Here is a 15449-nt window from a genome sequence, read left to right on the forward strand (position 1 = left end):
TAATTTTTTTTTTTTTTTTTTTTTGCCACCACATTTACTTACTAGTTTAGGAAGCTGCTTGCTTCTTAATTCCTTTCCTTGGGGCAAGGATATCCTAATGGCTTCAGGTGTGTTAATTGTTACAGAGCAGGTCTGCAAACACATTTAGAACCAGGCCTACTCAGGCTGTTTTTTTCTTCTGTGGGTTCTCTGTCCAGCTGTACAGGGAAGCAGAAGGATGTCTGATGTCTGACTGTGCCTGCTGCCTGCAGAAAGGTAATAGATTGTCCAGCAATGCACTTGATGCTGTCACAGCCTCACTGATTTTCTTCAACACCTCCCCACTGCTTCCTGCCCTGCTGGGTAGTTAGTAGTATTTTTGTGGTGCTGGAATTATAAAACCTGAACAGGGGGGTCTTCATTTATAGGGATTTTGGTGCAAGTGTGAACTCATTTCCATGCATGCTGGAGCCTGCAGTCCTAAGGCATGGTCAGCTCTGGAAAAATGAGTTTGTATCTACTGCAGCCTGTCAAGGAATTGTTTGGGTGCAGGGAGGGATGGTTGCAGAGGGATGAATGAAGATCTGTTTGCATGCCAGTGGATTTCTAACCTTGTCTTAAGTTATTGGTGCTGGACTCAGTGCACTTGACCAGTGTCTTTGTGTGGCATCTTCCATTCTGGGTCCAGAAAGAAGACACTAATGTCTCAACAGACAAAGAGCAATCCTGACCTGCTGTTGGGACAGGTTTATTTATAACAAAATTTCCCACTAATGATGGGAAACCAGACCCCATCCTGACATTATTTACAGTACTGAAGATATAATTATTACACAAACAATTGGAGAACTGAGGTGACAGGGAAGGAAGCAGCTGTGTGAGATCACAGGATTAATAACTTGCTTGTTTGGAAACACTTAGAGTTTGTAACCCTTGCCATGGTGGAGTGCAGAGCCACTGGATGGCATGTTGAATTAAACCAGTGACAGCCCAATCTGATGCACAGGGATCTCCTCTGGCTCCTGCAGAGCTGTGCCCTAGTTTGAGCACCTCAAGGCTGAGCAGTAATTCTAGCTGAGCGTTTTAGAGTTCAGTTTTGCTGCCAGCACTCTGTGTCAAGGAGCTAGACAGCAGCAGCAGCCCAGAGCAGTGTTTCTGGTGGGTGGTAGGCATGTGGATTCATGTCCTACCTCACCCTGATCTGAGCTCTGTGTGTGGCTGTGCCATCAGCATCTATTTAGAGGAGGCTGTAATCAATTTACTGAGCTGCCTAAAGGTGCCTTTTGGTGGCCTCATGTTTATTAACAAGGCTCACAAGCAGAATGATGACTTGGCAGAAATTTTGCTATGCTTTTTGATTTGAAAGCCTTAATTAGTAGACAGCATGTCCCCAGGATTACAAGTGTACTGGTTGTTTTAGTCTTTCTATGTAAAGCAGCCTGAGGTTAAACTGTGGAGGTTTTCTGGGTTTTTTTTTCTGATTCAGTGCACAGAGCAGTGTTCAGAGAAGGGAGTTAAATTGTAAAGGCTGAAGTAAATTAAGTATCTCATCAGAACAGGGTTCCTTTGGGCAGATATCTGAGGAGCATATGCATCAGTTTCCAGCTGGTCACGTCCAGGCATGTCTTCAGTGCTGTGAAGGGCTGACTGTCCAGTCAGATCCATGAGCTCTGGATTGTTCTAGACAGAAGCAGGAGGAAAAGGTAATTCTGAGAGAACTTTGTGAGCACACACAGAAGTTTTTTCATTCTTTGAAGGCTTTTCCTGGGTAATGTTATTTGTAGAAAGGTAACCAAGTCAAGCATGGCAATAGAGCTGCTGACATTCCATGCTCTACCTGCTGAATCCATAGGGACAATTTATGTGAAGTTCAGTGCTTCCCCTCAGCAGCCCCTTTTGTGGTCCATGTGCACACAGGTCTCTCCACACCCCTTTGTGCTGTGCTGCCTGGGGCTGGGCAGGCTTGGCTTCTGGGGGACAGAGGTGTGAGATGAGGTTGCTTCAAACAGGGCAACTGGCTTTTGGATGAGTGAAGGTATTCCCAAGGATGGACTCTCTGCTGGCTCTCAGTCCCCCAGGGCTGGCAAGATTAGAGTGTAATTCAAGTTCCAGGTGAGTACTTTCAAGAGTGAGGGGTACAGAAAACAGTAAGACTTCCCCTCCTCTTCAGTACAGAGAAAAATTGAAATGTCCCAGGGATCTAGAGGCAAGTTCTGCTTCTGGGGGAAAACTTTTGTCTGGTTTTAGCCTGGCTTAGACACTTGGGCACACAGTCTTACTTTACAAGGCTGCTTTTGGTTACTGCAAGACTGTTCCCAGACACCTGCATGTACCTTCACAGTGCTGTTCTGTTCACATTAACAGGACTTTACTTCACAAAATTGATTGGGAGTATTTACCCCTTAAATTGCAGCAAGCACCCTTTGTCAGGGGCAGCACTGAGAGTTGGCTTTGATGGAGGAAAGCCTTCAACCTGCTTGAGCAATGCAGAAGCAGTGTGTTGTGTACAGAACTGAGCAGGGAATGGTACTCACCAGAGCAGGGGGAGATGAAAAAGGGAGAAATATCTACATGAGCTTAGCCAGGGTGCTGGGAAAACCTTCTAACTGACTGCTGCTGATGTCCTGAGGCCTGTGAAAGAAGAGAACAGGGCAGAGATGGCATAACTGTAATGGAGAGAGAAATTATTTTTCCAGTGCTGTTTTACTGAATTTTGAGGGTGAGAAGACAGCCTAGTGATGTGCTAGTGTGTGTGTGGTGGGCTGGCTGCTTCAGGACAGGCTGTTCCTTATCTGCACTCAACTTGCCCACCCAAGGGAAAGGCTGGGTTATGGGTCAGGTAAGAGCTTTATTCTTTCCCTGAGCATGCCTGAAAGGTAATATTTAATAGCTTCACATCTGGAAGCCAGAGAGCAATGAGCACCTTGTGTTGTTCCTGTGGTGAGCAGACAATGCACTGATTCCCACTTACCTTTGGTTCTGTAGGATGGCTCCCAGGAAGTCCCTCAGTACCATCTGCTGGTGGTAGGTGTCCATCAGGATGCTGCCAGACTGGCGCCGGGTCAGAAATCTCTGCACCCCTTCTCCTGGGCTGCCCTCACTGCTGCTTTAGTGCAAAGATGAGAAACATCTTTCTTTCAGAAATGCTGCTTACTTGCTCAGAGTTTGGCCCAGACTGAGCAGCATGGCAACAGAACCTGCTGGGGCTGAGCCTGGAGCCATTCTGCTTCATTTCAGTAAGAAACTGGTCTTCTCTATTCGTTCCTGTGTTAGGAGAGGGATTGGAGCTGGCTTGCATCTGACTTGGTCTTCACTTAGTGGTAGCCACTGATCTATGTAGACAAACTGAATAGTAGTGGAGAGGTTGTTTTCTGTGTTCAAACCACGCCAGGGATAACTGGTTTCCTACCAGTGAGTGATTATTGCAACTATTATTTGCAAATACCACTGCTTGCTGCTACTGTGGTAGAGCTCTCAGCTGCTCTGACAGCGATAGCCTCGGAGGAAAGGATTAATTAGGCTGCTTAATGATAGTTGTGATTAGGGGGATCTGAGACACAGGGATGCAGGATGCCCTTTGGGATGTGGAGCAGCAGGAGACATTGCTTCTGCTGCAGGGGAAGGCAGCTTTTGCTGCTGTATGCAGGAAACTGCCCAGTGTCCTAAGCAAAACACAAGCCCCAGGACAGCAAAGCACTGTGGCTTACCCGAGCCTCTTCCCAATGATGGTCTGTAAGAATTTTCGGGCAGAAATCTGCCCCAGGAATTTCCTGTAGTTGTCAGTGAATATGGCATCAGCGTGGCGCTGCATCCTAGGGGTGAAAGACAAGCACAAGGTGTGATCTCTGAGCTAGCAATGAGCCTTCTAGGTGAGGAAGGGGTGTTTCAGGTGGCAAAAGAGCACATGTAAGGCTGTTGGTTATCCGGGTCAGGTAACCACAGCAAACACCTTTTGGTATTGAACTGCACTGCTGTTAGAGGATAAAAGGGTTTGAGGGAGCTTAGTTCTGACAGGCAGACAGCAGGCAAAATAAAATGTTAAACAATATCCACATTAAAAACAAGTGAGAAGTGTCTGCAAACCAAAGGTGGTCAGAGAAGCAGTGGAAAGGAGGAGGAGAACACAGGCTGCAAGAAGACACAGCCAGGGCTGGAACACTTCTGTGCTCTGAAGCATCACCTCCTGGGAGGGCTGTGTCTGGGATGGGAGCACAGGAGCCTCCAGCAGGTCTAACTTTGGGAGAAAGCCTCAGAAAATCCACAAGAAAGGGAAGCACAAGCCACTTGGCTGGTCCCACTGCTGTAAGGATGAATCCTCTGTGTTCAGAAAGGAACCAGCATCCTCTGTCCCCTGGCAGGGATGGGAAGGAGGGGCTCTAACAACTGTACAGATGGGTTCTCAGAGCCTGTGGAAAATTATTCCCTGCAGGAGTGCTGTGCCCGTGACCCTGCCCTTGTCAGTACGTCCTTGCTGCTGGGGGACAGCAGGATGTGGCTCTGGACATGGCTGATGGTGAGAGCTGGCATGGACCCAGCCTTCTGCTCCAGTTGCAGGGCTCAGCAGGGTTCTTCCCCTGGAGCCTGGACTTTGTGGTGCTGGTGGGATGCAGTGACCTTGCTGGTTTGTTCCCAAGCTGGGGAAGATTGAAACCATCACAGTGCTGCAGCAGAGCTGTGAGTTGAACTACAAACCTTTTCTCAGTGGGGTCTGTTAACAAACCCTCCTCCTCTTGTTCCTCTGCTGAGGGGTTATGGCTCTGCACTGGGCTGCTCTGCTGTAGCTGTAAGTTCACAACCTGGCCAGCAACTGGCCCTGGGCTGTACCTGCAAAGCAAACCCAAGGCTTGCTGTGAAACATGTCCAAGTGCCAGGCAGGGATCAGTCTTCTTGACCACTACTTCCCCTCATTCTGCTTTTCCTTTCTCCTTTTGTCATCCCCATCTTACCAGTAACTCAAGTGTTGTCTGTAACTCTCCCCCACTAGAAACTGCCCTGAAGCTATTTCAGCAGTGAAGAGATGGTTGATGGAGCTGCCCCAAACACTCTTTCCCCCTTGCTAAAGTCACAGCAAAAATTCCATCTCATTCTGGTATCATTACACCATGGCTTTGGCACAAGGCTAAAGCATTTTCCATGGGACATTGCAAATCCACATTACAGAACCCAATGCTCAGTTTTGTGCTTCCATCATTCTGCAGGTAGGAAGTAATATTACAGCTTCTAACAGTTGGCAAGGAAATACTTGAAATATTAATCAGCAGCAATTGAGTTCCTGTGCTAGAATATCTGCAGTTCTGGTTTCAATGCAGATGGCCTGCAGGCACAAATTTTAATCAGTAATGGTGCTGGCTGCTCAGTAGATTGCCAGATTTTCCTTTGTAGGACCTAACATTCAATTCTAAAACCAACTGCTTGGGATGACATTCTGTCAGGTGCCTGCCTTCTCTAGGAGCTGCCTCTAGGCTAGTAGTGTACCCAAAAAATTAAGCCAGGGTGAAGAAATAGGTGAACCAACACACATACAGTTCATCTGGCTTTCAGAAATCCTGGCAAGTTACATTTGCCACGTGCTTATTTTGCACAAGGTCAGAGATGTGGCAGGGAGGGAGGTGTGGATGGAACAGTCAGCAACTCACCTGAGAGCTGGGTAAAGAGGAGAGGAGATGGAGCATGAGACTAAGTGCAGGAAGAGGACCAGGGTGGCTTTATCCAGCATCTTCCACCCTCTGGGGTCACCTGAAACACAGAGCAGTCTGATTCAGTGGCAGGGAGATGCTCAGGGCCAGGAGACCAAGTGCCATCTTCACATTCCCAGTTCCCCTGCTTACATAGCAGCAGAAAGGGACTGGAACTGTGGCTGTGGTGATGGTGCTTCCCAAAGCAGAGATGTGTTGACAAAGTCTTTGCTAGGATGCACAGTTCCTGCAGGCAGGGGCTGTGTCTGGCCACTCAGGGAGCTGGTGGCAGGCAGAGCTGCTCAGCAGGGCTTGTGTGGGATCCCCTTCCTGACTTGTCCCCTCTGACTGTGGTTGAAGGAGCCCTCTCAGGGTGGGGTGAGCCCTGGGGACCACAGCATGGGCTGCACCTACCTGTGCAAAGCACCTGGATGCTGGAGGCAGCAGTGAGTGGGGGCTGCCAAAAGCATCCTGAGTGCACAGGACAATCTGCAGACAGCTCCTGGGACCTCTCCTGGGGACATTTGTCTGCAAAGGTGGCACAGGGCTGGGCATGGCAGGCAACAAGGCTACTGTGCTGTCTGTCCAGAGATCAGGGAGAAATCCAAATAAAATTATGGAGCAGAGGGGTAGCACTGGCCCAGAGGTAACCAAGCAAAGCCATTTTTTGGAGGCAGCAGTGCTGAGCTTGGTTGGTCAAACAAACCAGAGGCTGCTTTTGGTCGTTGTGCTTGGGGAGATTGGAGGCTGGATGAAAACATGGGGAAACATGAGCTGCTGTGCTCAGCTCTGAGCACTGCCTGAGGTAGGAGGTGAGATGGATGTGGGCAAAGTTTGTCTGGGCTGGGGGGTTGGGGCTGTCTCTAAGTGACTCAGGACCAGTGGTCTGAGGTCACCCACCCTGTGGAGCTGAAGGAGATGCATTTGTCCTTGGAAATCAGGGACTGTAGGAAGGTATTTTAGTGAATGCTCCTCATGAGTTTTGATTGATCTTGTGCTTTAAGAGATTCTTAAAGATTGTGGTTAGAAATCTTTAAAATAGCAAGTTTCCCTGATGCTTGTCTTTATTTTCCACAAGAAAAGAGATAAAGATGTTTGATCTCCATAAGAGAAAAAAACACTTAAGAATTTATTTTTTTTTTTAAAAACCTTTCAAATGTGTAACAATACTTGGTTGCAAAGAGAGCAGTTTCCAAACGGAGGGGGATTGCTTGGGCTTCTAATTTCCCAAGCAAACTTTGCAATCACTGAGAGTGGTGGCAGGAAGGAACCTGTTCTGATGGGAAACATCAAGCAGTGAGCTCTGGTTTACTGCTCAGCCAGAGCTGCCCACCCTTCAGGAACCAGAGGGGGCTGGTTAAGGACCAGTGCTCATGCAAGTACATCCCATCTTGATGCTGTGGAAGTTAACAAGAGAATTAGTGGCAGTGTCAGAGGTGCATGGACATGGTGGTGCACTAAGAAATGGGGATTCTTATCACAAACTTGTTCTCAGCCCTGTTTCCAGCTGCTCCCACTGCAGCAGCTTCTCAGGCTCTTCCCCTGGGAGCAAGCTGCTGCTCTGGGCTCCAGCAAAGCTTGTGAACTGGTGACATCCCCTACCTCCAATACCTGGTTTCTTACAGCACCACTCTGGCCCCTCAAAAAAGCATAGGAATGCTCAAAAGCAGCAAAAAAGTAACTTTGAGAGAAACTTGCATGGCTCCTGGGTTTAGGGCAAATTTCCTACTTTTTTTCTTTCCCATTTTTTAAATTTTAACTTGAAAAAGTATGCCTCTGTTGTGCCTCTCTCCCCTAAATATCTCCAAGACAAATCCCAAATCATATTTCTTTCTAGATAGAAGAAGTGATCTAAAGCATCTGCCAGAGGGTACCAGGAGATTGCCACCAGCATCTGTAGTAAGTGGCAACCAGGAAAGCTGCTATGTGAGCTGAGAAATGAAATGTAAAGAAAACCTAGCCCAATGCTGTCAGCTTCCCTTTTTTCTTCCTAGGACACAGCCCTGATTATCACTTCTGTATCTAGTTTCTCTTCTTTGAATGCAGGGTTTTCCTCCAGAGTAATTTTCTGTCCCTTTGAAATTTTTTTTTTTTTTGTCCTTCTCAGTTATTAGTTTCTTTGCAGTAAGTTTTTGTTTTGGTTGGGTTTTTTATTTTTCCAGTTTCTGGTTTTGCTTTTCTTCCCCTGTCTTGCTTTGTCTTCTCTCTCTTCACTGCACTCTGCTTCTGGGGTATTTCTGTCTCTCTTTTTCCTTATGGAATGAGCCTGAAATGAAAAGTCCTACACCCCTTCCCCACAGTGTCTGCTATTTCAGAGGAGAAGGCAGGGGACTGAGGTGTCACCCTGCACACAGACAGCTTGACAGCTCTGCAAAACCTCATCACCTTCAAAATGTTCCTGAGGGACACCTTACTTCTCATTCTGGCAGCATGTGAAAAAAATTATTAATAAATAAATTCCCCTTAGAGAGCTTCTAGCACCATTCCAGCACATAAAGCATAATAGCCTCATTCCATCCTGGGCAATGCTACCAGCAGCTCTGTGACAGTGATGCAGGAGAGCTCTTACTGATGCTGAGACCTTAACTTGGTCAGTCTGAAAGCTGCCACGAGGCAGATGAAACGAAGCTTTCACTGTTTAGGAAGTTCAGACTGTTATACTCTGAAATATTACATTAGCAAAGCAGAAACCCATTCAAGTGCCTTGCTCTGTAGCTGGTTTCATGTTATCTGTAACACACTGATGTGTTTCTCATGCTTTGGTTTGGCTGAAGCACAGTTTTATTGATGAGTGAGTTAAACAGCACCCATTTCCCAGGGTAAAAGGGATTTGCATCAGAACAGCAGAAGAGGAAAACTGCTACAGTTAGCAAACATCTAACATCTGTAATATTATCCTATTGATTTACACTAATCCTACATTCAGTTGTCATTTCATTCTATAACTTAGTACAAAAAATCTTGTATGTTACCAAGGATATTGCACCAGGCAAAGCTAATTACTGCTGCCAGCTTCCATTGCATCTCAGCACTTGGTCTCCAACTTACAGACAGACATTATCCTGTTAAATGCACAGACAGAAACACACTTACCAGTCCCTGGGAAAACAAGCTCTTCCTAGATTGGCTCCCACTCGGATATTTCCTTCCCCTGTTGCAAATACAACTTCTTCTCTCGAGCTGCTTCCCTGAGCCCTGCTGGCTCCGTCCCCTCCAGGCAGGAGCTGGGATGTGTGCTGGGCAGGGAGGATGCTCTGGGATGTCCCCCCAGCTGTCCTCTGGCTGCCAGGGAGGTGCATCTCCCCTTTTTATACCTGTGCTCTGTCAGGAGTCCTGTGGGCTCCTACACGTCAGAGAATCAATTATCCTCCTGAATTTCAAAGGCTGTGTTTAGCATCCTCGTTTTGTGTGTGTGCAAAGAGGCGGGCAGGAAGGCTGCAGAGGGATGGTTAAGCCTGTAGTCGAGGTTGTTTGCATGCTTTCTCTTTATTGTTCAAAGAGTGAAGAGCAAATAATAACAGTGATAATCTGGCAGAATGAATGACAAATTCTCTTTGCAAGGTAAACTTCTCATTACCTTTGCAATTGCATTTTTTTTTCTCCTGCTCCACAGTGAGAGTTAAACATTAATACTTTCTCACACTGCCTGCTCCAGGAGGGTTTACAGCTTTGCTATTTCCTTTTTCTTTGATTATCAGCCTTTTCCTCCTTCTCCTTTGTTACTCACACCTGCTAGCGTTAGGGCAGTTTGTGCTTCAGTCCCTGGCAAACATCACAGCTTGACATCAAGCACACAGAGCTGCTGGAGAGCCCCGCTCCGTTCCTGTGCTCTGGAAAAAGGAAAAGGGGCTCTGCGTGCGCTGGCAGCTGTTTTCATTCTGGGAACAAGGTTTATGAAAGCCCCATTAAAAAGAACACACAGCCTTGGTGCCAAGAAGACCAGGACAGTTCAGAGGAGTTAAAAATGAGGTGCCAGCATGAGTTCCACCTGCCAGATTTTTCGTATTGACTTCATAATGCCCAGAATTGATGGGGATCCAGACGTTGCTCTCAGGGCTTGCGTGACTCGATGCTGGGAAGAAGTTTCAGCAGGTGATGTGACTCATCTCTGCCTGGTGTAGAATGCCTTCCCTTTGCACCAGGGCACTCATTGCAGCCATCAGTGTCAGAGATGGGCTGCAGGGAAGGATGGTGTATCTGATGGGCATGGGGGTGCCTGTGTAAGAAGGGGTCAAAAGTGTTCATCGCTCATCTGACTCTCTGCTGTTGCCTGTTTGCCTCTTGCCAAGGTGAGAAGTCAGCACTGTGATTGTGGCTCACTTCTTAGGGGAGCAGTATCTTCTTCCAAACCTTGGGCTTTCAGTAAGCAGTAACCCAACAGTCATAAAGGCTTGAGGGAGCTCAGCATGCCAAATGACTCCATGAAGTTAAAGAACAGTCGCTCTGTACCTAGAGAGATGAGCACCTGACACCTTTGGGCTCTCCCTGCTGTGAGTGCTCCGAGGGCTTTGGTATCAGATCAGGACCAGGACACTTCAAAGAGAAATCAGGAAAAAGGGCTGAATGGGCTAAAGCAGGAGCTTGAACAGACCCTGAACTGAGCAGCTGACCAAGGACTAGGGACAGAAAAATATGAAGAGAAGCAAGAATTACTCTCTTCCTCCAGCTGTAAAAACAAATGGCACCATCTGGGTCCTGGGGTCAGGAGCTGTGATGCAAATCAGGCAGGGGTATCACATGTGCCATCTACTCATGAACACTAGAGAAGAGGACTTTTGGGTAGCACAGAGCAGGTTTTCCAAAATCCCTGTACTGGTGCACACAGCTGCACAACCTCTGCAAAGTGGAAAGGGATTTCTGTTTGCTTTTTTGAAACGATCTGTTCATGTTCTCTCATGTTTGAGGGCAGTTGCACCAATTTTTCAGCATGATTTATTTTTCTTCCACTGTCTTGATGCTACTGGCTGAACAGATGAATCAGACCACGTTGTTAAACCAGTTGAGAGCCTTCACTATTTCAGGGTATTATCCTATAGTGTGGTTTTGAGCTCATTCTCTGTCCACCTGGTCCATTGCCTGACAGAGATAAGGGGCAATCTCTCTCACATCAAGGGGAATCAGTCTCAAATTGACTTGTTTATAGCTGCCTGCTGCCCAGCTTGGATTAGGAGGACTGTGATCCACATTCATATCTCAAGTGAGCTGCTTTCAAAGAAGGATATGTAAAGCTTTGTCATCCTAGGGCTTTTCTTGCCCTTCCTGGGTTGGGTTCTTGTCATGCACAGCTGGATCCAGCAAGGCTTTTGCAGCAACAAGCTCTCTTTATGACTTCAGATTAATTGTGGGAGGCAGCAGAAATTTCTCAAAACCTTCTAGGCTCTGTTGGGTATATACAGCTTAGGAGTTTTGAAACAGCATATAAAGAGAAGCTCTTCCATCTGTAGAACTTCCTGTCCCAGCTTTAGTCAAAACCTTTGTATCTTCCCAGGACCCAGAAGGGTCATTTGTGGAGCTCCTCCACCAGACTCCTTGAGCTCTCCCTCTGGCTACCAAGGTTACTTCCCCCACAGCAGAGATGGCTTCAATCCCCACTGCTGCCAGCAGTTCAGCCTCAGCTGGAGTCCCACCATGGGTGCTCTGGCTTGTTGACCTCTCCTGATGAAGATGCTACAGACTGTGACAGGCTCCATTGTTGTTTGGAGGCTGACTGTCCTAGTTCTGTGACAGCATTCCTCATGGGAACTTCATTTTAGGGGTAGTATTCATAATAATTTGGCACAACAGCTACAAATTTTTATTGCAAAATTCACAGCTTTTTCTCTTTGGAATATCTCTCATTTTGTCTCTAGAACCTTCCTGGTTCCTCCCCACCTCTCCTACCTGCCCCAGCTGGTATTGACAGCATCTGCTACTTCCCAAAACCCCTCAACTTGAGTGCAACAAATTGCCTCCCACAGGTGATCACTTCAGGTCAGCAGTGTGCAGTGGGTAACTTCTCCAGCTGCTCTCTAAAGCCTCTACACCAGTGTAAGCCCAATGAAGTCCATGCCCAGGTACAAGCTTCTCCAGGCAGCTGAAGCTGCCAGGTTTTGGGGCCACATCCATGCAGCCTGAACCTCCCCAGTGTCCTTGGGTAAAGCACCTGCCAGTGAGTTTTATGTCAGAGCCAGTCCTTTCTTGACAGAGTATTAGGATCCTGCAGCACTTTCCCAGGTATTGATTTCCTCTTAGCTTTTACCTCCTCCAGTCTCCATCACATATTTTAAAAAGTTGTCTCTGTCTATTCCAGCTGCCCAACACACAGCTTCAGATAAGCTGAGCAACACATGGAATGGGTTCTGCTCACCTTGTGAGGTAGAAACTAACAACAGTAGGAAGTAACTCATCAAATGGCAAAAGAAAACCCATCCTGTATTCTCAGCTTTCAAAAGTTGCACTTCCTTCCAGTCCCTGCCACCCCTGGAAGAGCCCCACACAGCTTTTCTTTCTGGTTTGATTTTACTTGAGAGATGTGGTGGTGACTAACTTATTGCAAACTTACCCTAATGGTAAATTTGCTGAGGTTTGTCATCTTAGAGGTAGGATGGGACGTATTTTGGTTCAAAAGCCTTATCCCAAGTGGCAGAACTAAGGCACAATATAAATATGTTTATTATCAGTTAACTGCATTGCCCATTACTGGTGCCTACACAGTAGCTTTCATTCCTACATTTCTTTGCAAAAATGCAGTCATTCCTGTGGAAAGCAAGCAAACAAAAATGAGATGACAAAGATAAGATCTGGCCTATGTTGCTGGCTCCTTTCAAGGAAGAAACAGGACTCAAAACTTAAACCCAGCAGATGTGGAGAGACTTGGCATTAGAAAATTGTGTGACACTTGGTATCTCCACCTTGGAAGGACAAAGTGCTGGGATTTGGATCTTCAAATCCTCCAGGCTCAATCCCTTGAACATCAGTGGATTTCTTGGGGACAATTTTCCTCTGAGGAATTTGGATTAGGAGGAAGCTAAATACAAACATTTATCAAAATAATCTCAAGAAGGAGTCCCTCTGGATGAGAGCACAGAATGGGTCTGAAGCCAGCGATCAGATTAAAAGGAGACAGACTAAATCAGTTTTTCAAACTGTGCAAGGAAGTGCAATCAGAAAGGGCTGCCTCTGAGTTAAAAGCCTGCTTGAAAAGCCTACTTAATCTTCAAACTGAGACTGCAACAGAACAAATGGCACCAGGCTGTGAGATGTGGATCTGTCAGGGGGGCTGATGAGCTCTGCGGGTGAGATCCACACCCTCTGTGTGTTTCCCAGCAGAGCTGCTGGAGCATTTCTGCATCTCCTGAGTGAACTGCCAAGAGTTTCAGCCAGATGTCAGTGCATTACACTCAGCTGGAGGCTTGAGAGTTGCTGGTTCCTGAATTTCTGGCTCTCTCAGTAACATCTCCTCCTTCTTCCAGCCCCAGCAGACAGAACTCAGGTGCCAGCTGTGAATCTCAGTAATTAAGGAGTTCATCTTTGGCCTTACTACTCCTGTTTTGGTTTGGAAACCTTGGCTCGGTGGTTACCTGGCAGGTTACAGCCAAATTCAACCAAGAGGGAAACTGCCAGCTTCAGTCCTAACCCTGCCACCAGCTGGCAGTGACCAAGCTCACAAAGGTCATTTGGCTGCCAGCTCTTGTGTGCTGGTGCCCCACTTGAGCACCCTACAGCTCATTTTTGGAAGCATCCTGGGATACTCAGGGATGGAGAGGCAGTGTTGGGAAGGGTCTGCAAATACCCACCCTGCTCAGAGGGTTCTGGTGACTGCACCAGTGGTGGCCCTTCCCACCAGGACAGGGTGGCTGTTGCTCTGTGCATTTTGTATGTCTTGGTTTCCCATCAGAATCCAAAGCTGTGCTTACTGCTCACCTTGGCAAAGGGCTTTGAAAGCTTCTGATAAAAACCAGGATGTGAAACGTGTTACCACGCGTGGAAAGGGAGTGAGAGAGGCCACGTTTCCAGCAAGGGCTGAAAAATGAAAGCAGCTATCCCTAATTTTTACCTGGCTGAGTAATAATGTGCAACCTGAGGGTGAAAAGACCTTGGTGCACAAGGATATCATACGTGTACCATGAATGGTAATAAACAGGTCTCAGTGCAAAGACAGGCAGGAAATCCTGCAGTGCAAACCAGAGACAAAATGTAGAAAGAACTAAAAAAGCTGAGGATGGTTTGGATTTGGAGACACTTGATGCCTCAGCTCTGTCTGAAATTGTCATTTTCACTTGTTGAATCCATTTCAGCTTTGATACCCACTCCCATCTCATAGGCTTTGGAAAACTTTTCCCTTTTCTTTAGAAAGGAAAAAAAAAGTTTCCTTTTTCTTCTTTTGTCATTTCACAATGGCTTGAAGTGAGGGGGTCAGCCTGGTGCTGGTGAGAGGCAGCAGGGGCTGCTGGCACCACGAGTGTCTGTGCAGAGCCCAGTTTGGTTCTGCCCATGTCTATGCCCCACCTGCTGGGTTCTGCATTAAAAATCAGAAATCAGAAACCTTTTATGTGCTGCCCCAATTCTGTAATAGAATTAGTAGTGCCATTTCTGCTTGGGGAGAGGAGGAGGAAGGCAGAAAACGTACGGCATGGGTTTTTTTCCCCAAAGTGTTTTCCCCCTTTGCCTACAAACTTCAAACCAGAAAAGTGTAAGGGACAGCACATGTACACCACAGCTGGTGTACTGGTTGTACTGGGAAGAGTTTCACCTGATAGGATCCCTCCTGACATTTACAAGGATTATTTCCCCCTCCTCAGTGCCCTAAAACCAGTGTTTGGGAGCACAAAGGGCAGGGTTTGCTGCCTTTCCTGAGCTCTGGGTTTACCCCTGAGCCTGCACAGCCACTCACCAGGGGCAGGGAAAGCTCTGGGAATTATTTAAGAGTAATTTTTTGTCATAGGATTTCTATGGGAGAATTATGTCTTTGTACAAGTGTCTCTGGCCCCTGCAACTCACAGCTGTGCATGTCCTGTCTGTGCCTTCTGCACTAAAACAGATGAAAGGTTTTTAATCCAATTGCTAAAAATCTTTGAAATTGTTTTCATTAATACCCATTTAATTCAAATGCTTGGGAACAGCTTAGAAAATCCTTTTATTACAAATGCCAAGCCTCAGTAGAAAAGTAACTGATTAGGGTTTCCCCTGAGTATTTAAGTTCCCTGATAAAAATCTCTGCAGCAAAACTAACCTGGCACTGCTGGTACTTCAGGGTTGGGAAAAGAGCAAAACAAATCATTCTTTAAATACCACACAGGAATGATAAGAGCCCAAGACATTTTTCCCTTTGCAGTCCATCTTATCAAGACATCTCCATTTCAGAGCTGGATACTGAATCGGACGGGACATTAAAAACACAAAAAAATTATCCCTGGCAAGAGCAAAGTCAGATGTACACTTAGGAACTTTTGCTGCCAGAGGACTTCAAGGGAGCAAAACCTCGTGCATGAAGCAAAACCACTCCTGAAAGCCCACGCTTCTGGATGGTGGGGATAAAGATGCTCGCACTGTTCTGGGTGGCGAGTCCATTAACCCTGAGGGCCTGGGGCGCTTCGCTGCCAGCGGGACCGACTTCGGGCAGCACTCGGGAGGCTCAGCACCCCCAGACCCTCACAGCCGGGGCGGGACCCGCGGAAGCGCTTGGCCAAGCAGCTCCAGGGGCTTTTCGGGAGGAACCCGGCGGGGAAGCCCTCCCAAAAAGCCCCAAGGCCATCCAGCCGCCTTTAGGCCGCCCTTAGCAACGCGGCGCCCCGGGCGGTTGCTAGGGCCGGGGCG

The 15449-nt window shown here is 47.2% G+C and overlaps 1 protein-coding gene across 2 annotated transcripts; it reads right to left on the bottom strand.

Moving 5' to 3' along the window:
* Window positions 1–711: 711 nt before the first annotated feature.
* Window positions 712–8825, bottom strand: GHRH (growth hormone releasing hormone). 2 transcript variants are annotated; one of them, XM_071760200.1, is made up of 7 exons: window positions 8748–8825; window positions 5616–5715; window positions 4672–4803; window positions 3687–3791; window positions 2951–3082; window positions 2514–2610; window positions 712–1659 (listed from the first exon to the last, which is right to left on the bottom strand). In XM_071760200.1, exons 2-6 carry the CDS (start codon window positions 5693–5695, stop codon window positions 2547–2549), a joined length of 513 nt encoding a protein of 170 aa, XP_071616301.1. In that variant the 5' UTR covers window positions 5696–5715; window positions 8748–8825; the 3' UTR covers window positions 712–1659; window positions 2514–2546. The 2 variants fall into 2 exon arrangements, with proteins under 2 accessions (XP_071616301.1, XP_071616300.1); XM_071760199.1 differs by having other exon boundaries at window positions 2951–3085.
* Between the last annotated feature and the right edge of the window lie 6624 nt (window positions 8826–15449).

Source organism: Heliangelus exortis, chromosome 16, assembly GCF_036169615.1.
Source record: "Heliangelus exortis chromosome 16, bHelExo1.hap1, whole genome shotgun sequence".
Classification (NCBI taxonomy): Eukaryota; Metazoa; Chordata; class Aves; order Apodiformes; family Trochilidae; genus Heliangelus; species Heliangelus exortis.

What these genes read in the sequence shown, in the direction of transcription:
- GHRH (XM_071760199.1), bottom strand. Translation starts at nt 5,695, where the DNA reads ATGCTGGATAAAGCCACCCTGGTCCTCTTCCTGCACTTAGTCTCATGC. An exon ending in ATCATTGGGAAGAGGCTCGG is followed by an intron (nt 3,086 to 3,686) that starts GTAAGCCACAGT and finishes TTTGCACTAAAG; the next exon opens with CAGCAGTGAGGGCAGCCCAG. An exon ending in GCCATCCTACAGAACCAAAG is followed by an intron (nt 2,611 to 2,950) that starts GTAAGTGGGAAT and finishes CTTCTTTCACAG; the next exon opens with GCCTCAGGACATCAGCAGCA.